At 38.9% G+C, this 26,807-nt stretch overlaps 2 protein-coding genes across 2 annotated transcripts in view; both read left to right on the top strand.

The window, feature by feature from the left end:
• The first annotated feature begins 12,080 nt into the window (after positions 1 to 12,080).
• LOC130871362 (zinc finger protein 239-like) lies at positions 12,081 to 23,603 on the top strand. Its single transcript, XM_057764703.1, has 2 exons — positions 12,081 to 12,214; positions 22,571 to 23,603. Exons 1-2 carry the CDS (start codon positions 12,081 to 12,083, stop codon positions 23,601 to 23,603), a joined length of 1,167 nt encoding a protein of 388 aa, XP_057620686.1.
• A 489-nt stretch (positions 23,604 to 24,092) lies between these two features.
• Positions 24,093 to 26,807, top strand: part of LOC130871361 (zinc finger protein 431-like) — an 81,282-nt gene continuing 78,567 nt past the window's right edge. Inside the window, exon 1 of the mRNA XM_057764702.1 lies at positions 24,093 to 24,182. Coding sequence (XP_057620685.1) covers positions 24,093 to 24,182 — 90 coding nt within the window. The remainder of the gene's footprint in view (positions 24,183 to 26,807) is intronic.

The following is a 26,807-nucleotide window of genomic DNA, read 5'->3' as shown; positions in this document are numbered from 1 at the left end:
CCATCCTGACAATGAATTGGTCCTAACTGCTTGTCCATGTCTTTGCCCTGTATATATGTTAAAGACATTATTTTTTATCATCTTAACATCAGATAATAGGGAAGAACTCATGAAAGAGAAAAGCCTTCATGTAAATAATATGGTAAAGACTTTAGACATCACAGTGGTCTTCATTGTCCAGAAATTCTTGTTTCATATCTTTTTCATCATGAAGAAGGTTAATCATTCACTATCTTCACTCAAGTGTCATGGTGGACATTTGTCCATTGTGGTTTCTGGTTAGTGAGAGACATTAAAGTGATCTATACATTTAGCAAATCCTTTCAATGGAGTTTATTTTGTGCTCATTGTATTCTTTCTGTGACGTTTGTACATCTTCTTCTGTGATTTCACTTAGTGATAGGTATTTTTCTGCTGACATATAGAAAATGAGATGTCCATTATCTGAGTGAAACATTATTTTAATATTAGGCAGTATATATTCATGCTTTATAAGTAAGGGTGTCTGTGAAAGTGTTTTGAAATTTTTTCCTGGATTTGTTTTTCATCTTTTCACAGATTCCCTTGAGATGTCATTTGCTATCCAGTCTAGTTTGTATGTCACCAATTAGTTATGAATACATCTGAACTCATAATCATCATAGGTCAGTCTCTTGACTATAGGTCCAAGGGTATATGTTAGATCCCAACATTGACTGTTTGGTTTACATATTTTATCAAAATTAACATTAAAATGCATAATACAATAGAGTAAATAAACATTACTTCATATGTGTGTCCACAGCCTCATTTTCATCAAACTGGTAGAGATGTAAAAAGTAGTTTAAAAGTAATCAACTGAATATTTCACAGTATAGCTTGATGTCCTGTGGATATGTGTACATTATTTGAAGTTCCATACATCTTCCTGTCCCCATTTGTCACTTCATCATGAAGTGCTTCCTTCTAAGGGAATTATCTAGAGATGCCAGGTAACGTAACATCAATGAGATTTATTTGAAAATACTTTCTATTATATGTTATGTGTGATATGATTATGGAATTTTAGCCCTGACAGATATGTCTTAGGCCATAAGACAACTTTTTGGGGTAGACTCTTGACTCTCTTCATATGATGATCTAGATCAAGTTTCCAGACTTGTACACCACACACATTTCCCACTAAGTCAGCACCCTGATTAATTGAAACATTTTACCAGGAAAATGTTGCCTTTTTTTCAGATTGTAAACATGTTTTCATAAATGATAGAGGAAAAACAACAACTTAATTAATAAAACCTATTTTCAATTCAAAATGATAAACTGCTAAACACTTGTTCGTAACATTTTCTCAGAACCCAATGAATACCTTAATATTTCTCAGTACATATAGCTTGTTGCTGCTGTCTGATGACTTGAGTTTGTCATTGATTATACTGAATATAAAGTGAAGGTAAAAGAGGAGGCCATCAGAGGGTATCTGATCCCCTTTACCTATAGTTAAAGAGAATTGTGAGCTGTTTTGTGGTTTCGGGGAAACAAAGTCAGGCCCTGTGGATAAGCAACCAGTGTTGTCAGCTGCTGAGCCACCTATTCAGCCTAGTGAAGATGTCATTATAGCAGTAAGGTGTGAATGTGGGAACTTGAGTCCATCTTTGCCTCACTTTTTTAAAAAATATTTATTTATGTATACAATATTCTGTCTGTGTGTACTCCTGCAGGCCAGAAGGGGGCACCAGACATTACAGATTGTTGTGAGCCACCATGTGGTTGCTGGGAATTGAACTCAGGATCTTTGGAAGAGCAGGCAATGCTCTTAACCACTGAGCCATCTCTCCAGCCCCTTTACCTCACTTCTTGTGACCCAAAAGAAATACAAGATCGACAGCATCAGAAAGCAACTTAGAAATATGCACAAAGATGTCTTTGAGACCAAATCTCCATAAAATATTGGAACAGTACAAAAATTCTTCAGAATAGAAATTGGAAATACAAGTCTATAAAATGTGACAGACCCTTAATGAAACCACAAAACTGAGTTTAGCCCAAAGTTGGTAAATAGTGAGCAATGGGATACCACAAAGATATAGGGCAAGTGGACCCCTGCTGAGGTTTATGCCTCCTGTAAGGAGAGAAAGGGAACTTGTAGGCATGAAAAATGACTTTTCTGAGTGTGATCATAGTCTGCTTCCCTGATGACTGTAAAACTTTGAATTAGGAGACTTGAATAGTGATGACTTTAAATGACATGCAGATTTACAAAAAAATCTGATAACTTAAAAAAAAGTCACCGTAAGGTTTGGGCAATTAGGCATTTATGAAGAGAGGGCTGTGGAGTATTGAATTGTTAGGGAGGAACCTTTGCCATTGAAACCCAATACAATAGGCAGAGGCAATGCTTGGGGTGTACCTGAGCACAGGCTCACTCCTACTGTGCTCTCTGTATCCACTCAACTGTGGCAAGAGGCATTTAGGTTATATAAAGGTTCTGGATATTATGAATAGTGCTGTTATGAACATAGTCGAGCATGTATCCTTGTAGTATGATTGTGAATACATTGGGTATATAGCCAATAGTGATAATTCTGGATCTTGAGAGTAGATTGATTCCCAATTTTCTGATAAACAACCATATTGATTTCAAAATAAGTGCACAAATTTGCACTTCCACCAGCAATGGAAGAGTGTCCCACTTACTCATCTTCTCCAACAAAAGCTGTTCCTCAGTGTTTTTGTTCTTATTTATTATCACAGGTATAAGATGGTATCTTAGAGTCATTTGATTTTCATTTCCCTAATGATTAAGGATGTTGAGCAATTTCTCAAAGTCTTTTTGCCAATTGAGATTCTTCACTTGAGAATTCTTCATTTAGATCTTTCCCTATTTTTAATTAGATTATTAGGTATTTTATGGATAGTTTTTTGAGTTATATATTTTACTTTTAATTTTTAAATTTTTTATAAGTTTAATTTTCATAATCAAATATATATATATTTAATATTAAGTGTGTGTATGAATTTCTGGTTGTCTCAAACCTCACTTGGTCGACTAGACTGTCCCAGGACCTAAGAGAGACCTTCACACACTGTCTCCATAGTGTATGCGTAATACATGTGCACAGCACGACTTGATAACATGTCCTTTTAATTGGCTTAATGAGGATGAGTGTCTGAGCCTAGTTGGTTAAGGGAGCCAAGAAACACTCTGGTCCTAATTCTAGTCACAGGATGTCTTCCATCAAATACAATCCTTTCTTAAAGTCTACTGTCTTCGACCTATCAAAAAGAAAGTGTTTCTTATTGAGTTGCTTATAACTCATCAAGTGCCTAGGGCATAGTTCTGAATTTCTTCTAAAGACAGTTAATCCCAGGCTCACAGAAATCAGTGCTTTTATAATGTAGTTAACTGTAATGCTCTTTTTACTCATTCCATCTTCCTTGTGCCTGACTAAATGAAGCTGGAGCAATCTAAGTCAAACATGGTGGCACAGACATGTAGTCATGGGACTAAGAAAGTGGAGGCAGGAACTTCAGGATTTTTAAGTTATCTGAGATGAGAATGGTGAATAGGGTGTGGAGGTAGGCCCAGAGTTCCAAAGAAGACTGTGATTGGCTCAGAGCAGTGTTTAGAGTGTTAGCTGCAGGGCCAGAAATTCAGAGCCATTATTTATACCTGCAAGTGTCTGATGAGGTATTTGCATCAAGGGTTTTCTAATTTTCATGTTTCCTATGCAAGGAAGCCTAAGCCACTGTGGGGTCAGATCATTTTGTTCTTTAATGACTGGAGTTTTCATTTACGTGGGAGAATTAGACTCAGGCATGGATGAGCAAACTAACTGAGTATCCAGTGGAACATGTTCAGCCCTGGAACTATATATACACAACCAACAGAAATGGTCTCAGTAGGTTTTATACATGTATTTGCACACACTTAGTCACACATGCTTAGCAAGGAGGTAATTGGAAGGAAATAATTTTTTTAATTTATTTATTGATTAAAGATTTCTGCCTCCTCCCGGCCACCGCCTCCCATTTCCCTCACCCTCCGCTAACTAACTCCCCCTCCCTCAGCAGCCCAAAGAGCAATCAGGGTTCCCTGCCCTGTGGGATCTCCAAGGACACCCCACCTCCATCCAGGTCTAGTAAGGTGAGCATCCAAACAGCCTAGGCTCCCACAAAGCCAGTACGTGCAGTAGGATCAAAACCCATTGCCATTGTTCTTGAGTTCTCAGTAGTCCTCATTGTCTGTTATGTTCAGCTAGTCCGGTTTTATCCCATGCTTTTTCAGACCCCGGCCAGCTGGCCTTGGTGAGTTCCCGATAGAGCATCCCCATTGTCTCAGTGTGTGGGTGCACCCCTCACGGTCATGAGTTCCTTGCTCGTGCTCTCTCTCCTTCTGCTCCTCATTTGGACCTTGGGATATCAGTCCGGTGCTCCAATGTGGGTCTCTGTCTCTGTCTCCTTTCATCGCCTGATGAAGGTTAATATCCAGGAACATAACTATATGTTTTTCTTTGGGTTCACCTTCTTATTTAGGTCCTCTAGGATCACGAATTATAGGCTCAATGTCCTTTATTTATGGCTAGAAACCAATTATGTGTGAGTACATCCCATGTTCCTCTTTTTGGGTCTGGCTTACCTCACTCAGGATAGTGTTTTCTATTTCTGTCCATTTGCATTCAAAATTCAAGGAAATAATTCATGAACAGGTGAAGAGAGAACAATGAAGAATGAAAATGATATAATATATTTTAAGTAAAATGTATGAAAATAAATTTTAAATGAAAAAACAGCTGTAGAGACAGCTTATCAGCTAAGAGCACTGTCTGTTGTGAAAAAGGAAAAGGATCCATTGCAAGAAATCATGTTTGCTAACCATCTTCTGTAACTCCAGTCCCATGGGATCTGATGCCCTCTTCTGGCCTCTTAGGTGCTGTGCACAGAAAATGGCAGGCAAACACCCACATACCAAAAACATAATGAAGCCCTGAGACAGGCAGAGGGCAGGGCAGGTCTGTTTAAACGGAACTCTTTCTGGTTCTGCAAGGAAGCAACTGTGACTTTAATATCTATCTAGCCCTCTCAGAGGAAAAGGCAGCCCTATTCTAACATTTGAAGAGCTCAGTAAGGCTGTTCATTTAATAACAGCATTCACAGTGGGGATTTGGGACTTTTCTTTGATTTTTCCCTGTTTTTGTGTTATTTCCCTTTCATATGTGTGAGGATTGTGGCAATGGTTCCTCTTTGAAATGTCTTAGTGCTTCTCTTTGGTGCAGATCATAATGTATGATCTAAGAGATAGATTTGCTCTGTAAATTGTCATCTTCCTAAATGGCTAGACTTGCAGGCTCCTGTCACTATTTATATTGTTCATTGTATAACTTGGGACATGAACTAAAAGAAGAAAAAGGATGACGGCGTATGTAGAATGCGAAGTCTGTTCTAGGCTGACTCCTCTTCTAGCATTAGCCAGAGCTGAATGCATGCTGCTATTAACCAGGTTTTTGTTTTGTCTGCCTTCAAAGTGTTTAATATGCTTTATCCCTGGGATTGCATAAAAATTTTAGGACAGGGGTCGGTGCAGCCGTTTAGAAAAGTATTTCTGAGACAAGCTCTCTTATGTTGACTCAGGTAGCCTTAATCCCAAACTTTTGGTCTTCTGGACAATGACCTTCCTATTTTAAGTAATCCAAATAAATTCCTACATTAAATGACTGTAACACCACTGAATTTAAAATTACCCATTTGAGACATGTAGTCAACTGTCCATTGAAGTAACAGGAAAAGGATTTGCATATGGAGCCTGGTTTCTCCTTCAGAGTAGAACAGGAGGAACAGTTTACTGAGTACACCATGTGATGGTGGGGAATAAGGAAGGCAGTGAGTTTCTGGAGTCACCGTTATGAAAACAATTACTGATTATGGTAAGGGCAGTAAATAGGGTCTTTTGGGGGTAATAGCCCCTCAGATCCCTTTAGGAAACAGCTAAGGCATTGCAACTCATGACGGAAATCCTTAAGAGTAAAAAATGCATCCACTAACTGGCAATTTTTCCTAAGCATGTATGTCTCCTTATTGTTCTGTCTTTCTTATTCTCTCATGCTGCAAAGATATTCAGTTGTTATACACTTATAATCCTCAGTTTTCCATCCCTAGCAGAGTCCAGGACTGGAATTCCTTCATGGCCATAAAAGACAAATAAGGATTTTTACACACAAAACAGTAGCTTCCAGCTTACTTTATGAATCTAGGTGGCTGTGCGTAATGAGTGGAGAGGTTTATTAAGGAAGAGATGAAATTAACAGTGAAATCTAGGAGGGGGGAGGGACTTGTATGCTACACTATACCCTTAAGTGATTAGATAAGAAGTTAATTGTAGTGATGAGGTGAACAGGCCTGATTTTCGCCCCGCCCGGCTCCTGCACGGCTAGCTTTACACCCGAAATAACTACTCACAAATTGTATCCTTTTAAACACTGCTTGGCTCATTAGCTCTAGCCTCTTACTGGCTAACTTTCACATCTGGATTAACCCATTTCTATTAATGTGTGTAGCACCATGAGGTGGTGGCTTACAGGGAAGATTCTAACCTGTGTTTATCTCAGAGAGGAGAGGTATAACGTCTGCCTCACTGTCTTCTACCCAGCATCCTGTTCTGTTTACTCCAGCTACCTAATTTTCTGTACTATCAAAGGGCCAGGACAGTCTCTTTATTAACCAATGAAAATAACACATAGAGAGAAGGCATACCTACATCAGGTAATGGGTTTATAATTAATAAAAATTAGGAGCAAGGCAAATCTGCCTTTTACTGAACTGGTTTTCTCCCCAGTAGGCAAAGGGTATTGGGTAACAAGGCAAACTATGTAACAACCAGGGGAAACATCTGTCTCTTGGTCCAAGAGCATTTTGCCAAAGATTAGCAGCCTCTAGGGGTTGTTTAGATCAGATGTTTACACCTTTTGCTCTAAGCAGTTGAAACAAAGAAAGGATGTTGGAGCCATAAACCCTGCACAGTGAGTGAATGTACTGCTGCCAGGTCAGTAGACGTTAAGTGGAATTCAGATCCCTGCCTGCTCTGAACAGATTTCTGTACTGTAACTTGCTGAAAGCTAAATGATCAAACTTGTACTTTAAACCCTAAAACTATCTTGTATGCAACCCAGGTACCTACCCTTGGTGCTTCTCATTTAAATGAAAAAGCAAGTTTCACTAACAAGCTCATAGCATTGGGCTTTGTGGAGAGACTATTTCAGCAATTTTAAAAACCCATATGGTGATTTCTCAACATTGCATAAATTGTTCCTACAGCTTTTCTTCCTCTTGCTACACTAAAACCTGTGTTTCTCTCTTTCTGGGTGAGGCTATGCTGCTCTAGTTATGTTTACAAAAATACGTGGCCACTTACAGAGAGTTCCTGCTAGCCCATCCAAGACCAAATCCCTGAGAGGATGCTCTCTCCGATGACTTCTGAAAACTCTACAGAATTTTTCCACGTCGATTGGAGACATTCAAGACAACAACATAAATCTTACTTTATATTTCTTATTTACTCTCTGCTTCTGTCTGTCTGTACTCTCCCACACAGCTGTCTCTGCCCCCCTCCCGTGCTCTTTCCCTGTCTGTCCAAGCTTGTTCATATATCAGCAACCTGCCACTCTCCTACACTCCCAAGCCCTCCCAACTAGCCAAGAAGAAAAACCTGCTGCTGTTCCCTCTTTAAATTTAAACCTACAGTCTTTTTTTAACTCTAAATATTTTTTTTTATTCTAACACTAGGGACCTATTTCTTCAACTGTCTTCTTATTAAGTGGTATTTACTTTACAGGTATAGATAAAATATAGCTGCAAAATAGCTGTCTCTTTGCCTCTTCCACAATATGGATTTCAATAGAGGCCACAAATATTAATAACCTGATAGATCTAACATTTTTGCCTCTAAAGAACGATTCTTATGAGCTTCAAGAGATCAATTTAGATCCATCAATGTTGTCACAAGTAAAAATAAACTCAGCTCAGTATTAATTGTTTGTAATTTGTTTTTTGACCTGCCTAATTCTTTTGTAGGGGAGAGGAACTTTCCCTGTCTCCCTTGCCTGGTTTGCCTTTTTCTAATCTGCCAAAACTGTGCACTTAAAAACTTCAAGTGTGCACCTAAGAGATAAAGTTTCTTCTTTAAGATTCCTTAACTTCCTATTCTTCCGTTAACATGTATTTATTCCACCAGATTTATAATCATTTAAGCTGTTAGAGATTGCTAGGCAGCTTCCTTGCCACAGCTGTGCACCTTGCCCTCCAGCTCTCTCTGCAGCTCTCACCCAAGGAATCCCTATTGCATTGTCCTGACAGAGACTGCTCCAAGGCTGCCTGCAGGCCTCACAGAGTCTGAGGCAGGCTGCTCTTCCCTGGTCTCCATGGGTTTCCACTATGTTCCAACCTTCAAGACAAGACCTACAACTTCTCCCCTTACCAGCAGGAAGCAACTATGAGAGAACCTCACATCTTATGTCACCTTTTACTGTGTTAAACTCTATGCCCCAGAGACTAGACTGCCTTTAAAAATATTCTATTACGCCGGGCGGTGGTGGCAGACGTCTTTAATCCAAGAACTTGGGAGGCAGAGGCAGGTGAATCTCTGTGAGTTCGAGACCAGCCTGGTCTACAAGAGCTAGTTCCAGGACAGGCTCCAAAGCCACAGAGAAACGCCTGTAATGTATATGTTATCAGACACTCTCCTCGTGTATTTCTGACAGCTGTTCTGCTATGAAAATCTAGCTCTGTATGTTTTGAGAAAGTTCGTAATGCCCTATCACGAATAAATCGGGTTATTTTTGCCTTGATCACAAACTTTACTTATCAGGTCTATTTCAGCTGCAACCATGGTCCCACAGATGCATACCAGGTAAACTCTATCTAACCATTCTTCATCAAAGTAAATTCTAATAATCAATGACTAATAGACAAAAGTAGCCTTCTAAACTTACAATCCTTTCTTTAAGAACTCAATTCTACAACTTTTAGATGGACTTAACTACATCATGTCATAATAACTGTGAACTTTTATATTAGTGCTGTGTTTTACCATAGATGAGAGATATTCTAAAATCCTGTAAAACTCATCTGCAGGATAGACAAATTTGTTCTCTGGTTGCCATCAATAGACTATTTGGCATTAATTTTAAAATTATTATTCATTTCCCAGAGAAATATGCACAGTCTGTTTTTATTAAACAAAGGAAGGGGCGATGTTGCAGCCACAAGTATTACACAATGAATGCACAGCTGACAGACCTATAGGCCGATTCTCAGGAATATACACTCCGTATGGAGAACCTGATTGCAGAGCTTTGAGAACACGTGAGTTTTGGACAGTCACTGTCAATTCTGCAGAAATCTTGTGAAATCATGGCATTTCTCCCCTTCAAAAAATTATTCACATCAAAGTACCCAAGCAGTATATGGGTACCAAATAACCTTCTCTCATCAACAAATGCCATGGGGCTTGTGAGCAATAACTTTCACTCTATGTTAAATAGTCAAATCTACATTAGATTAATACCCCATAATTTCCTTTGGTAATAGACCATGTAGATATTCCAAAAAGATAGAAAAACAACATGCCCACCCTTACTGGCAAACAGGTCTGGGTGTCATAAACTGGTGATCACAATTGAGATTGGGCTGAGAGGAGTGGGTCAGTCCAGGGTTTATGGATGTCTACTGATCCTATCTAATGGTTTGGAATGTCAAGTATTTCCCCTTGGATACTGGCACTTCTTGTGTGGTGTCACTTTTCCTGCAGGGCTGCTTTGTCAGGTCCTTCCTACCTGTTTTTTATGATTCTGTAGTCCATGTAGAGATGACTGTTAATGACTGTGTGGGTTATATAGGCTGGAAACCTCATGGTAGGTGGGAACAGCAAGCACAGCATAACCATCAGGAACAGCAAAGAATTATGAACAGTGTGGGTAATAGAGAGAACATGGAGAGAATAAATAGGACATGATAAAAGGATGTATTGAGTTTATTTTTTGTGCTCAGATCCTACTAGTCACATTTCCCACTGCTATATCAAATCTTTCTGAATGCTGAATGGTTTAGTGGGGTCTACCCCCCAAATAAACCTTGATAAAAGGTACTGAAGCTCTAAATTATCAGATCTGGTTCTTGATGCCTCTCTGCCACTCTGGTCTTTGATAGTGTAAGTCTGCAGGCCCCCAAAAAGGATGGATTGTCTTCTCTGGGCTGTGGACAGATATTTAATTCTTTTTCTTGCTATCTGGGAGAGTAAAACATAAGTAGTAAATCTCATGAACTAAAGTCATCTTTAAATTTAGGTGAAGGTGAGTATGAAGATTTAGGAATCTTTCACAGTAAGGTTACTTTGGGCCTATCTCTTTTCTTATCTCTAAATGAGGTAAAACCAGAGTATACTTGTTTTTCTGTCTATTTGAGTGACTATCAATCTACAGTTTTATGAATGTAGTATTTCTATGCCCTTGAAATCTACGAATGGTTTTAATGAAGTACTTTTGCCTGGACACTTAATGCTGGCCAAATGACTGCCAATAAAGATAATCACAAGAAGTTATAGTTCTGTATTTACTTTGGAATGAAGGTCTGGTAGTGGGAAATAGGTCTTTTGTGAAACTGTGTCTGCTTTGGCACATAGTTAGGGAAAATTGTGCCCAAAATGTGATCAAATAATGCTAAGCTGTGGGAGATTTATCCCAAATAGGTAACAGATTAGAGTAAGCTATGGGAGAAATCTGTAGCTAGAAACATCTAGTTTATTTACAAGGGAATTATGCCAATATTTCTCACATCTTGATTAAATTCTTCACAACAGAAAAATTGATTCTGATGAGCTGATCTCATGAAATTATGACGGTATAATTATTGCATAATTCTGTGGCTCGTAGTTGGGCAGTGATTCTGTAATTTCCCAGCATGTATTAATGCATGTCATGTGAATGAAGACAGACCAGATTACTGGGTATACAATTGTGTGGCTTCTCTTGAGCAAATGAATATTTAAGGAAAAGGTTTTTTTGTGGTTTTTTGTTTTGTTTTGCAAATAGGTACGGTGGAATACTCCTATATACCATGACAATGTGTTGGTGTCATTATTAGTAACAAAGTATAGGAAGGAAAACCAAACTGAGGACTCTGGGAAGAGCAAGAGCAGAGTCAGAGAACTCACAAACCAAATGCAAACATATAAGGAGATGAATGCGTTATGCTAATAAATGTACCACCACATGGCTGAGCATAGATAAGAAATATGGGTTAATTTTAAATGTTAGAGTTACCTAGCAATAAGCCTGAGCTCTCAGTCAAGCATTTATAATTTATATTAAGTCTCCATGTCAGTTTTTTGGAAACTGTCAGAACAGGAAATCTCTGCCTACAAATGTGTATAAACCTGATTGACACAACTGGGTCATCCCAAGGTTTCAGACCCAGGCCATTGACTGTAGCGGTTGTTTCATGTCGCAGATCTAAGTCAGCTCACATTACACAAGTTCACACTGCTGTGGGAAAATGCTGCTGTATTCTTTGAATATGTATTTCTTTCCTACTTTCTTTTCTTTTTTTTTTTTTTTTTTTGAGACAGGGTTTCTCTTTTTTTTTTTTTTTTTTTTTTTTGGTTTTTCGAGACAGGGTTTCTCTGTAGCTTTGGTGCCTGTCCTGGAACTAGCTCTTGTAGACCAGGCTGGCCTCGAACTCACAGAGATCCGCCTGCCTCTGCCTCCAGAGTGCTGGGATTAAAGGCGTGCACCACCACCGCTCAGCTAGCAATTAGACTTTGATATGACAGCATATGTCCAAGTTAATGCAGCTGCCAAGAAGGCCTGGCATAGACTTTCGTATTCTAAAGAACAGGCTGGGGAGTTGTCTAGTATAAGACGGGGACCAGATAAATTATTTCAAAACTTTGTCTCCAGACTGACACAGGCATCTAATAGGTTGATTGGAGATACAGAGCAGGGCAATCGATAGTTAAAGAGCTAGCGTTTGAGAATCCTGATGCCGTGCGTAAAGTGGCTCTAAAACCTTTTAGAAAGCAAGTTGTCATTGTGTACAAATGGCAGCCCAATATGCCACAGTCAGCCAACAAATGGCACCTAAATGTGGGTCTGACAAGTGAACTCAAAAACACACAGAAGTGTGGTCACATGTACAAGGGAGCACGTGAGGGATCCCACAAGAAAATTGCACCACAGGTGGAGAGGTAAGTAATGAGTGCTCAGAAATTAGTAATAGATATAAAAAGGAAAGAGTTAAGATGGGCATAAAATTGGGAGTAAAAATGCAAATATTTGTAAACATGGCACAAGGAAATAGTACTCACGTTTCTGTACAGTTACTTAGATGGATTAATAGGCAGAGAAGCTGAAAAGAAGCAGAGACAAAGGCAGAAATTTTTAGAGTTTTTAAATATTATAGTCCTCCCATAGCACTGGTAGTGTATCCACTGCCATCTCAGACAGCTCCAAGACTTGGAGAGACCAAAATAAGTTTTGCCTTCACCCTTGCAACCAGCAGTGCTGTGGTCACCAAGCCACAGCTTCTCCCACTTCTGCCTGGGTGAAAAGAATGAAGGGGTATGGTGTTTGCCCTAGAATTGGCCTAGGTTACTGCTGAGATTGGGGTAGTCCAAGCATACATGCTGTGGCCAGCTGAGTCTGACCCATGCTGTGCTATGGAGCCAGGAAAGGCAGACAGGAAAGTTTAAAGGGCTATACCTCCCACAGTCAGCACCCAGAGTCAGCCAATGGAAATACCTATAGGATAAATGACCCATGAGACAAGGAGCCTATAATGGATAAATCTATGGCTTTTAACAGAGGAGAGGATTCAGAATTCTTCTAATTTTGTGATTACAAAAGATAAGATAATAAACCAAATAATAGTAAATATCAGTATGACTGTACCCTCTTAAGCTTAAGAATGTGGCAGTCTCAAAGCCTCTGTAATGGTGGACACCTGAGAACCTGAGCTAAATTTGCCAGCTGGTCATAGTCTGTAATGGGACATAGTCTGTAGCTATCATGCAATCTTCTGGCAGGAGAAAAAGATATGAACTTAGTTGTCATTTGGTGCTTGGGTTGCTCTCATGGCTGTCAGAAGTGCCTGTGACTCCTGATGTCAGCCTGAAGCTACAGAACAAAATCATCTTTGATTTCCTAGAATCTATACACATTAGTATTCTATGCACCCTTCCATCTTTTGAACAGGAGAATCAGTCTACTTCACATTGTGTAATGGGCTGTGCTAGCTAGCCACGTCATGTACGGGAGGATGAAGGCAATGTCGTTGTGGATTGCAGGAAGCAGCTGTGTCATCTATCTGAGAGAGGCATGAGTGATATTAAAATTCATATGTCTACAGATCTGTAAAAGTCTGGGTCTGGGGTGGAAGCCAGAGCCAAGAAATCCTGTGCTGTGTCTTTAAGCGCACTGTAAGTCTGAGGTAGGTGTTCTTGTCACTCAAGCCTCACTAGCCAATCAAGACCTCCAGTTGGACCTGTCAGTCAGAAATCAGGCAGGGCACTTCCTGGCACCATGCTGCTGGATTGATTTTTAAAGCTGAGCACGCGCCAGTGGATTGTATTCTGTGCTGTGAGTGCTAGTGCAGCGAGTTCTGAGGAGAACATGGGTGAGCCTGGAAGCCACGACATGGTGAGTGAGGGATTGCTGTTCCAAGATGAGGAGGAGAGGATGGTGAGCCATGGGAGACAGTGTGGGAGGCCCTCTTTGAGTGAGTGTAGGAACCCGCCGCTACCATCAGTGTTTTCTGAGGTCCCATATGGTCCTTGCAACTTCCCAGAATCAGGTCTTGGCCTCTGAATATCTTCCCTCTGTGGGCTGCATCTGTGAAAAGCATTTCCGTCAGGGAATTGTGTGTAGAAACATCTTTGTGGTCCACATCGAAGTGATTTTGATACGTATGGAAGGCAGGATCCCAAACTTGGAGATGCCTAGTTTTTCCATTATCTTTCAGAAGCATTGACCTTTGCATTTAACTCTTAGGAGTAAGATCCATTTCGAATTATTTTGTGGAGTTTGTAAATGGCATCCTTGTGTTCGTTCCCACTCCACAGCTAACCGGTGGTGCAGAAGAGTAGAAATTTGATATAAAGCCATCAGCAATGCTTAGGAGATATTGGCTGAGGAAGCCTGCCTCTAAATTACCCAAAGATATCAAAGTAGTGTGCTAACTAGGCCTGTTAGAGATTAAGATGCTAGGATACAAAATTGTTTACGAGGATTGTTACAACATTTGGCACTAGACCATGACAGAGACACCACTGATTTATAAACAGCCACTACTCCTGTCCCAAATCAATGAAGAAACCTCTAACGTGCTGCTCAAGGTCATTATGGGATCATAATGAACACGAGGGTATGGTGTGACTTAAAGGTCCAGTTCTTTTTAGAGAAAATTATAGTTCTGTCAGATGTATGTGCTGAGAGAAGTGACAGTCATTTGAAAAGGAAAATGCTGGTGTGTTGAGAGCTGGCCATATCAATGGTGTCTTTCCATTTAGGGTCCAACTCGTGGAGAAGGAACTTAGCTCCTTCTCAAAACCAGGGATGCTCTTGGCAGAGCCAGGAACAGCCTAGTGAGTGTCTAGGCCTTGGGGTTTTGCCTAAGGTCCTGAGTTATGAAGAATAAAATAGAACTCTTACATTGAAACCGGGAATATGTTTGGGAGAGATGGTAAGGATCTCCAGTGCCATTCTGGAGAGGTTCTTCAGATCCTGAGAACCCAACTCTTCCCACCACAGTGAGCTATTGTCCCAAGGCCACTTTGGGCATAGTCCTTAATATTCTTGAGATAGCCGCTGTTTTCCTTGTGTTGCATTTTTTTTTTTTTTTTGAGACCGGGTTTTTCTGTGGCTTTGGAGTCTGTCCTGCAACTAGCTCTTGCAGACCAGTTTGGCCTCGAAATTCCTCAGAGCCACCTGCCTCTGCCTCTGGAGTCCTGGGATGAAAGGCGTAGGCCACTCCCACAACCCTCCTGCTATTGTGTTCCATTACTTGATTAACCTTATTCCGAGTTTGTCCCATTGTCTGGTAATTTCTGCTGATTTCCTAGAAGTCTCCTAGTTCCTCCCATTTCCCCTTACAAATGGTCTACAAGAAGCTATTCATCTTAAGAAGCTTACTTGGAATAAGACATAGCTTGTACAAGACTTCTCTGTCTCAGTTTTTATCAGACTTTAGTTCCAGTTTTCCTGTCTTTCTCACCTTCTGGCACTGCACGCAGGGCCCTGTCAGTAAAATATGACCTGCTGCTCAGGTCACTTACATACTTTTGACATAATTGCGGCAATATCCTTGCTATGTAAGTTTCCCAATTCCCTAACTGGCAAGACTTGCAGTTTCCCATGGCTATTTAATTTCTTCACAGTGTAAGCTAGAGTCTGCACCTAAAAGAAACTCAAGGGTGCAGTGTATGTGGAATGCAATGTTTATTCTAGATTCTCTCCTCTTTGAGCATTTGCCAGAGATGGATGCATGCTATCACTGTGCAGATTTTTCTTTATTAATTTCTTAAGTGTGTACAGTGTTTTCTCACTGGAAAGGTATATTCTAGACTAGCTGCACTTCCAGCATTGTAGAAAAATATTGCTGAGATAAGGTCTCTTATGTTTTTATATGAGACCTCGATTTCATTCTGTGGCATTCCAGGTCAATGACCTTGCTGTCTTGATTTAAAATTCTTTTTTTTGGGGGGGGGGACAAGGTTTATCTGTAGCTTTGGTGCCTGTTTCAGAACTAGCTTTTGTAGATCAGGCTGGCCTCGAACACCTGCCTCTGCCCCCAAGTGCTGGGATTAAAGGCGAGGCCACCACCGCCCAGTATTGATTCAAAAGTCTTAAATGTCCGTGAGGCCTCAGACTTTTAAAATTACCCACTTGAGTCATGAAGTCAACTATTGATTACACTCACAGGAGAAGGATCTACATGTGGAACATGGTTTCTGCCTTCAGATCAGAGTAGTAAGTATAGTTTACTGAGTGCACTACAGGGACATGGGAGAAAATCAGCTGCTGGAGTCAGCAGTCTGAGAAAGGACCTGATTGTGGCAGTGTGGTAGTTTCAATGTTATTGGCTTCTATAATCTCATAGGGATTAGTGCTATTACAAAGTGTGGCTTTGTTGCAATCTGTATGGTCTTGTTGAAAGATGTGTGGCACTTGGATGGCCTTTGAGAATTTTTATGTTCTGGATACTGCCAAGTATTTCAGTCAACACCCTGTGACCTGCATATCAATATGTAACCAGCACCAAAATTGTCCTGCACAGCATATTCTCCCCACCATAATGGCAATGGACTGAACTTCTGGAAGTCTAAATGAGCCCCCTTGATGAAATGTTTTTTATAGGAGTTTTGGTGCTCATTGTATTTCTTCATATCTATAAAATTCATAACTAACACACGTGGTTTCAGTAATTTTTTTTTTTTTTTTTTTTTTTTTGGTTTTTAGAGACAGGGATTCTCAGTAGCTTTGGGGCCTCTCCTGAAACTAGCTCTAGTAGACTGGGTTGGCCTTGAACTCACAAACATCCACTTGCCTCTACCTTCCCAGTGCTGGGATTAAAGGCATGTGCCATCACTGCCCAGCTCAGTAATATTTTTTAATATTTCAGGATGTACTAATTCATGTCATGTGAATGAAGACTGTCCTGATTTGTGAGTTTATAGTAGGAAGGTTAGCTTGAGCCAGTGAATATTGAATTTCAAATTAGGTAACTGTCCTGTGCAGACATGTTCAATCCTGCTTTATCCAGTTAATACATCACCGAGGATTGAGAAACAGGCCATTGAGTGTAACTCTGTATGTCAGGTTCCAGATCTCAGCAGCAAACATGAGCATGTGAGCAATATCATTCTGTCTTTTATCAGAGGCATGCCATCTAAAAGAGAATGGCCTACTCCTTTTCAAAGTCAATATACCTGAGGTTTATCTTACTGATTTTTTAAAAATGATTTATTATGATTTATTTAACTTTATGAGCATTGGTGTGAAGTTGTCAGCTCCCCTGGAACAGGAGTTACAGACAGTTGTAAGCTGCCATGTGGTGGCTGGGAATTTAAGCTGGGTCCTGTGGAAGAGCAGTCAGTACTCTTAACTGTGAGCCATCTCTCCAGAACCTGTCTTACTGTTTTAAAATACATTATTTTCATCTTTTTTAAAAGCCCATTATTTGTATTCTCTTTCAAATTTCATTTCTTTAAATGCATTACTGTTCTAATGACTATTTTGTTCTTTTCCTCACTTTTTTAAAACATTATATTCTTGTTTATCCTGAGTGTCATTGATTTTTTTTTTGATTTCTCTTTATATCAGTGTGTTTCCTAACTCAGGTTTGCTCCCACATTGTGTACCTGAGGATTGCTTTGAACACAGATAATTCTGCCTATGTTGCTCAGTGCTGGGAAAACACTCTTGCAATTTTTTCCAGGCTAGTCTTTGACTGGACATTGTGAAGGAAAAATAGACCAGTTAATGAGAGTCCTTTAATCCATCTGACTTTTCTCGGAGACTCATAATTGAAGAGAGATATGTGAAAGAATTGAGTCCATTTACTTACTCTGTAGCTGTTGAAAGCAGAGTGCAGAAAGGGGAGGGAAGGAAGCGACATGAGAGGTTTCCTGCTTTCGCAGCTGTTAAAATTTATTTGAGTCCATAAGAGTATACAGTCAATGCACAGACCAATAAGCAGATCCATGGGAAGTGTATATGTACTCATCCACATGGAACAACCTAGTTTGCAGAGCTGTGGGAACACTGGTCTTGGAAAAGTCACCATCTTATTGTTAAAAACCTTGTTAAGCCAAGATTCTTCCCTTTGAAATGGGCCACATTCCCAGAACACCACAGCAGAGCAACCTCTGCTTGATCAGTGGACTGACCTTGCTCCATTTCACCACACAATGAGGCCTCAGAGCACTAGCATTCACTCTTTGTTCTAGCACTCAAATTTACATAGAGTCAGTCCCACAAAATTACCTGCTAACAAACCACATAGAAATTTCTATAGAAGACTGGCACTGAGCAGGAAGGCAACATGCCCCACCTTGGCTAACAAACAACTCTGGGTGTTCCCAGAGGTGTGTATCACAGCAGAGATTAGATGAGGACTATGGGTGAATCAAGAATTCAGGGATGTTTAATAACTTTTTCTAAGGGCTTGGAATGTCAGAATCTTCCCTTTGGATGCTGACACTTTCCTAGCTAGGTCAGGTCATCTGTTCTGGAGTACTGCTTTGTCAGGTTCTACTTGCCACTTTTGTGAATTTGATATGCATATTACTACTGTCCTTGTCTCATGGAGATCTGCCCTTACTCTTACTCTTCTTCTTCTTCGCCTCCACTACTTCTACTACTTGCCCTTACTCTCCTTTCTTCTCCTTATTCTTCCTCTCCTCCATGCCCCCTTCACTTCATTTTTCCTCTAGCATGAAAAATAAAGAAGATGCAGAGGTAATATACTTGAGTTAAATGTTTTACTCTGAGATCCTTGCTTGCCTTAGATATCCAGTTCTGAAACCTGAGGGGGTACTTGGGCTGGTACTCAAGGCTTCCAATAAAAATTAGTAATATAGAGCTTTGAATTCAGTTTTAGATGATTGATAAATGGCATGACTGGCCATTTCTTGTGGTTCACAGACAAAAGCAATTTAAAATCTGGATGAATAACTGACTTTATCATGAAGCTCAATTGCTGTCGTTTTACTACTTCAACCAAAATACAAGATCTCTGTAAACTGTAATGACCTTGCCTAAAGGACTGTTGTCACTATTTACTCCGGAGATTTGTCTATTTCTCCTTTCCTGGTGGATCCATATATGTTTCTGTTAGGGTTCTCCTTGTTACCTACCTTCTCTGTGGTTATCTTGTGCTTTAAATGTAGTATCTACTTTTGAGTAAGTAATACTGTTTTCTAGATTTTGAGTCTGAGTTTCCGCAAACAGGATGGGATTTTTTAGTTCCATCCATTTCCATTGCAAGATGTCATTTTTTTTAAACACTGAGTAGTACTCCATTGTGTGAATGTACCACATTTTCTTTATCCATTCTTTGGTTCAGGGGCATCTATATTTCCAGGTTCTGTCAATAACAAATAATGCTGGTATGGACATAGTTGAGCAAATGCCCTTGTGGTATGATTGACATCCTTTGGTACATGGCAAAGTGTGGTGTTGTTGGTTCTTGACGTAGGACGATTCACAAGTTTCTGAGAAACTGAAATACTGATTTCCAACATGGTTGTACAAGTTTGACGGGCCAAGTCAAGTCAATATCAAGATTGTTAAGAGCCTTCACTAAACACTTCAGGAACTCTTGCAGTCTATGATAAGCATTGAATTAGACCAAATACTTTTTTTTTCTTGGGATGACTATGAATATTTATGGAACAGGGTCAGAATGTAGTTGATTGAAGGAAAAAGTCCCAGATTAGAAGAAGTAGTTGAACACTTGTCTCTCCGGGGTGCTCTTCTTTGTTGTATTTGTGGAACATTTAGTAGGCGAAATATTTTGGATGAAATTCCTATATTGGGGATGGGATTTACATGTTCATAGCCTCAACCCATTTCTGGTTATGTGTGCCCTACAGTAATGACTTTACCGCCATTATAGATAGTATCACTAAGTGACAAAACATGCATTTGAAATAATTACTATTTACTCTTAAGCCTTTGCTATCCTGATGTCTATTTTAATTTTTTTGTTTTTATTTTTGTTTTTGAAAGACAATGTTTTTCTGGGTCCTCAGTGTGGCTCCTTAGACCACGCTCTCCTCAACTCAAAAATACAAATGATTCTGGCTTCTGCACAGAAGGATTAATGGCAAAGCAACATACTTGTTATATTTGTGTATTGTTTAATTGTCTGATGATCCTGGAATGTAGGTTTTTGTACACTTCACGGATAAGTTTCTATGCTGAACTTCACCTACATCTTGAAATTTGAAGTTTGGTGGAAGGTGTCATTCTTTTTCCCAGACGAGTAATATCATGACATTAATACCTCTGCCTTCTGAACCGTTGCAATGCAGGTGTGTGACTTTCTACCTGCCTCTATTTTTTTTGTTTTGAATGCTTTCAATGAATATAAGGTTGTATCTATATACAAGGGTATGTACCACACGCATGCCTGTTCCTCATGGTAGTTCCAAGAGGCCTCAGCACCTATGAAGTTGAAGTAAAGGATAATTACAAGCCCCTTTTAGTACTGGCAATTGTGCCCAGTTATCTGCAAGGACAGCAAGACTGCTTAATTGCTGACCCATCTCCCTTACTCTATGTTATTTATGATCATCATTTGCAGGGCTGAAGTTTTCTTTGGTCCGCATGTAAGTGTTAAACATGCACTCCCTTTATTAAGATCTTAGTATGGAATAGTTTAAACTGGGCCACTGCAAGTTCTGGAAGATGAATGTAGAACTAAAGTAAATACAAAACTTTTTGTAAGAACTTCATTTAAAACCCCTGATTTCCTTTTACGTTTTTTATTTAAGTGATTATGGGTGGATACTGGGTTTTATTGCTTTGTAACTCTGGCTTACCTGCAAGTCATTGCATAGGCTTTGACCGACATCCAACTCAATTTATTTCATCTGCTTTTACATTGATCACTGGGATTAAAGTCACAAGTGAATAGACCCAATTTTGCCATCCTTTTTCTAGATAATCATTGGTCTCATTATTTCTGTAATGTTTTCTCCGTAGTGTTGATCTGCTTGCTTGTCTGTCTCTGTATGTCTGTTTATTGGCATTTCTTTCTCAAGGCTGTATCCTATTTAAAGGGCCAACGAATGGCACATATGAGCCTCTTCTTCAGTTTCCTTCTAAAGTGACTGGTGATTGATTACATTATAATGCCCATGTCATGGAAGAAGTGTGGGAAGCAGTAGCATTATACAAATATATCATTTTAAAAGAAGTATCCAATGTCAGGATCACACTTTGTTTTACTGTTGGTTGGATTCTTCTAGAATTCAGTGACCTATGAGGATGTGCACATTGACTTCACTGAGGAGGAGTGGGTTTTGCTGAATCCTTCCCAGAAGAGTCTCTACAAAGATGTGATGCTGGATACATACAGGAACCTCACTGCTATTGGTATGACTGTGACATTTCCTTCTCATTTTTAAATAAGGAGACAGCTGTGTATTATTTATTGATACTTTTGTATATTTGTGTTTGAGAAAGAGTAAGAATGAGCCAAATAACTAAGGCATAGTTCACTTCAAATATTCCATTTTGTACAATATCCATTAATATATTATCTACTTTCTATTACTGTATTTTAGGCTACAGTTGGGAAGACCGTAATTTTGAGGAGCATTGTCAAAATGCTAGAAAACATGGAAGGTAATTTTTATTTGCAACTTGGTATAGATTTGTCTTTGAAGAAATTTTAATTTGTACTGGAAGATTTAAAAAATAGTATAAATATGCACAGCTAAAAGTGTACTTATGATTACTAATTTCTTTTTTTTTTTGGTTTTTTTTTTTTGTTGTTTGTTTGTTTTTCGAGACAGGTTTCTCTGTAGCTTTGGAGCCTGTCCTGGAACTCCCTTTGTAGACCAGGCTGGCCTCGAACTCACAGAGATCCGCCTGCCTCTGCCTCCCGAGTGCTGGGATTAAAGGCGTGCACCACCACTGCCCGGCTATGATTACTAATTTCTAATAAAATCATATGCCTCAATATGAGGTAACTGGTCTGTGTTTCCAAGACATTCCTCTTAAAACAGAAGAGAAGGATATTGCACAAGGAACACACATATAAACATTGAATAGATAATAAGTATATGTTTAAAATTGTCCAAAAATAAATAGTCTGTAGTAAAGCCAGTGTTACTCATGTACTTGTGACTTTGCCAAACTTATTGAAAGAGTTAGTTTATGAGAGTCACAAAGGCTCTTGTGGAGAAACCTTAATTCCTACACCAAATGTCTATGAGGGACAGAAAATCAAACTGTGTGAATTTAATAAAAATATCCTATGTCACAAGTGAGCTTTCCAAAATGAAAAGATGGACTGTATCTCTTTCAGAATAATGAGAAGATATGAAAAATATTTAGTATTTCAACAGTGGGTAGATTTGTTGAATGTGCTATATGATTATATTTAATTGGTTTTCAAACTTCCTTGGGAAGACATCAGCAAACTCACACTGAAGGTAAGCCCTATGAGTGTTGGACTGTGTCCTTACTTTTGTTTGTCCTAGTACACTTTCTTGTGGTAGGTATTGCACTACAGGAAAACATAAGAATGCAAAATGAATGTAAGGTTATTTAAAACTGAGTTCCTTTCAAATATAGAAAAAAATCTAATAGAAAATGATGCTATAAATGTGGGTCATTTAAAAAAGATCCTTATTATAAAAGGTTATTCAAAGGCACAAAACATCCCATACTAAAAGAGCACCATGAATATAAATCTTAAAATCTGATTCCTTTTTACAATTAAACAAAATTATGAAATTAATTCAGACAGATATTAAGATTCATCAGTGTAATGTACATGGTAAAACTTTTACATGTGTCAATTATCTTTGCAGGTATGAAAGAAACCATAATGGAGAGAAGGCCTCTGAATATATTCAGTGTGTTAAACCCCTTGCATGTTACAATCTTCTTCAAAGGCATGAACAAATTTATTCTGCAGAGAAGCCATATGATGGTATTCAATATGATGAAGGCTTTGCAGGTACCAATTGTCTCCAAATACTTAAAAGAACACATGCTGGAGAGAATCCCTATGGATGTAATCAATGTGGTAAAGACTTTTCATATGTCAGAAGTCTCCAAGTTCACAAAAGAGCACATACTGGAGAGAAAAGCAATGAATGTAATCAAAATGATAAAGCTTTTTCAAAATGCTCTAAACTCCAAATACATGAAAGAACACATACTAAAGAGAAACCTTATGAATGTAATGAATGTGGTAAAGTATTTGCATTTCAATATAATCTCAAATTACATAAAAGAACACATACTGGAGAGAAACCCTACACATGTAATCAGTGTAATAAAGCTTTTATGTGTAATAGTGAGCTTAACAGACATAAAAGAACACATACTGGAGAGAAACCTTATAAATGTAATCAATGTGATAAAGCTTTTGCGAGGCATAGTTACCTTCCCAGACATAAAAGAACACATACTGGAGAGAAACCTTATAAATGTAATCAATGTGATAAAGCTTTTGCGAGGCATAGTTACCTTCCCAGACATAAAAGAACACATACTGGAGAGAAACCTTATAAATGTAATCAATGTTATAAAGCTTTTGCGAGTCATAGTGACCTTCACAGACATAAAAGAACACATACTGGAGAGAAACCCTATGAATGTAATCAATGTGGTAAAGCCTTTTCACTTAACAGTAGTCTCCAACTTCACAAAAGAACACATACTGGAGAGAAGCCATATGAATGTAATCAATGTGGTAAAGCCTTTTCACAACACAGTAATCTAAAATCACATAAAAGAATACATACTGGAGAGAAACCTTATAAATGTAATCAATGTAGTAAAGCCTTTGTAAGTTATAGAAGTGTACAAATCCATCAAAGAATACATGCTGTATAGAAACCCTACAATTTTAGCCAATGTGTTAGAGCCTTTGTATTTGTCATCAGGCTTTAAAATTTTGAGAAAAAATATCATACTGCAAAGAAACTCTTTTGTTTGTTTGTTTTTTGTATTATCAAGACAGGGTTTCTCTGTAGCATTGGAGTCTGTTCTAGACCTCACTCATAGACGAGGCTGGCCTTTAACTCACAGAGATTTATCTCTGTCTGTTTCCCAAGTGCTGGATTAAAGGGGTGTGCCACCACAGTCCAGCCTATCAAACACTTTAGGGGCAATCAGTGTGGTAAAGTTTTCCTCTTCCTGATAGTCTTTCTAAGAGAGTAAAGTTTTAGTGGATAAGGGGTCTATTAAGGCCTTTGCATATGACAGTACTCTGAGGACCTCAGAAGATTCATACTAAAGGGAATGTGACTATAAATATTTTGGAAATATCTTCAGGCAACAGACATTTACTTACATAAGACTGGAAAGAAAACAAGTCTACAAATGTCAAATCTGTTCAAGCATTATGAAGTCTCTATTTTGATTGCACCTGCAAAATTATATGGACAGAAGTCCTATGAATTCAATGATAAGGTAACCCTTTTTGATGTCACACTTTTCTTCAATTATATAAATATGCTTATCTGTAGAAATACTTTGGATTGGGATATAACCAGGCTAGCTTAAAGATAAACAATTATATTTTTACTTATCATAAGGGGAAACACGCAACAAGAATGGAATTCCAAGTTCCGCTGTGTTCCACAGGAATCATCCAGAGAGCAAGCCAAGAAACATCCAGTCTTGATTAAATCCTTCACAATAGAATCATTGATTCTGATTGGTCAGTCTCATGAAATGATAACTGTATAATTACTGCATAATTCTGTGGCTCGTAGTAGGGGAGTGATTCTGTAATTTCCCAGCATGTATTAATTCATGTCCTGTGAATGAAGACAGACCAGATTACTGGGGATACAATTGGGGGGCTTCTCTTGAGCTAATGAATATTTAAGGAAGGGTTTTTTTTTTTGCAAATAGGTACTGTGGAATACTGCTATACACTGTGACAATGTGTTGCTGTCACTGTTAGTAAAAAAGTATAGGAAGGACAACGAAACTGAGGACCCTGGGAAGAGCAAGAGCAGAGTCCGAGAACTCACAAACCAAATGCAGATGTATCAGGAGATGAATCTGTCATGCTAATAAATGTACCACCAGATGGCAGAGCATCGATAAGAAATGTGGGTTAATTTTAAATGTTAGAGTTAGCTAGCAATAAGCCTAAGCTGTCGGCCAAGCATTTACAATCAATAGTAAGTCTCTATGTCAATTATTTGGAAACTGTCGGTACAGGAAATCTCTGCCTACAAATGGGTGTAATCCTGATTGACACAACTGTGTCACCCCACAGGTTTCAGACACAGGTCATTGACTATAGCGATGTGTTTCATGTTACACGTCTAAATCAGCTAATATTACCCAAGTTCAAACTGCTGTGGGATAATTCTTCTGTATTCTTTGAATATGTATTTCTTTCATTGGTTAAAAGTATACCTGAATTGGCCTATAATTAGGCAGAATAAGGCTAGGCAGGAGTCTCCAAAGGAAATACAGGGAAAAAAGAAGGGCAGATTAAGGAGAGATACAAACCAGCTACCAGAGGAACAAGACATATAAGAAATCAGGTAAAGTCATGTTGTCAGGTGCCAAAATGTTGATTAATAGAAATTGTCTAATTTAATTGTAACAACTAGCTAGTAACAAGCCTGAACTATAGGTCACAGGTTTTCTATTTAATATAAGGTGCTTTGAGGTGTGGGTGCATGTCTTTAATCCTAGCACTCAGGAGGCAGAGGCAGGCAGATCTCAGTGAGTTCAAAGTCAGACTGGTCTACAACAGCTACTTCCAGGATAGGCTTCAAAGCTGCTGAGAAACCCTCTCCCAGAAACGCAAATATACATATAAGAATTGTATGATTGTTAAAGACTGGGCAGTTCAGACAAAGCAAAGTTGCCTTGGTTTACATCAAATGGTCTCTTATTAATGCCAGTACTGTACCAGGGAGTGGCCTTCTCTTTTCCAAAGGTAGGATAGCTTTCTGTTTTTTCAATTATATTTGAATACTGTGGTAGTTTTAATCAAAATGCTCTCTATAGTCTCATAGGTAGTGGCACTATTAGGCAGTATGGCCCTGTTGAAGGAAATATATCACAGTCTCTTTGTGTTTCCTGCTGATCTGGATTTAGAACTATAAGCTTTTTCTCTAGGCCATGTCTGCATACACACTGCCATACTTCCTGCCATGATGAAATTGACTAAACCCTCTGAAATTATAATATTGCAGGTATTTGATTTTACTGTGAACCCTTGGATTTAGTTATTTCCTGGAGAAATATAACTCTAGCTGTGTTGTGTTTCAGACTGTTACAGGAGAGAGGGCCTTGTTGATTCCTGGCCACTTAACTCTGAAATAAACACACAGGAACTGTACAAAATAAATCACTGTTTGGCCCATTAGCTCTAGCTTCTTACTGGCTAACTCTTACATCTTAATTTAACCCATTTTTATTAATCTGTATATCGCTATGTGGCAGTGGCTTACCAGCAAATATTCAGCATGTCTGACTCAGGCAGCAGCTCCATAGCGTCTCTTCTTCCGCCTTCCTTCTCTCAGCATTAAGTTTCCTCTTCCCCACCTACATGTTTTGCCCTATCAACAGGCCAAGGCAGTTTTTTTTTATTCATTAACCAAGAAAAACAACACACAGACAGAAGGACCTCCCACGCCTTCAGACCTAGCACATAGCTTTTATCCAAGAGCTTTCTGCTTGAATACTGTAAACAGGATTCAATGAAAATAACTCCAGGACCAGACACAGAGAAAGTAACCATTTGACAGGAGAAAAAAAAATTGTATAGAGTTAAGATGAAATGGGAGGGAGGATGGAGTGATGCACAGGGAGTATAATGGAAGAAGAGAGTTTTTGGGGAGATCTTCATGCATCTTTCTTGTACTGTTTGTAACAACAGAAAATGAAGGGCAAAAGAACACAGAATCATGCAGAGGCAATCACCTTCAAAGGGTTTCTAACATTCCTCTCATTGGTATGTGAAGAAGTAACATTAAATATGAAGCTTTCTGTCGGAAGAGTTGTTACAGAAATAAAATGCAAATGTGTTATTGTTGTATACTACAAAATTGAAGAAAATTTCGT

Source organism: Chionomys nivalis, chromosome 3 (genome assembly GCF_950005125.1).
Source record: "Chionomys nivalis chromosome 3, mChiNiv1.1, whole genome shotgun sequence".
NCBI lineage: Eukaryota > Metazoa > Chordata > Mammalia > Rodentia > Cricetidae > Chionomys > Chionomys nivalis.
This window is presented reverse-complemented; position numbering and strand designations above follow the sequence as displayed.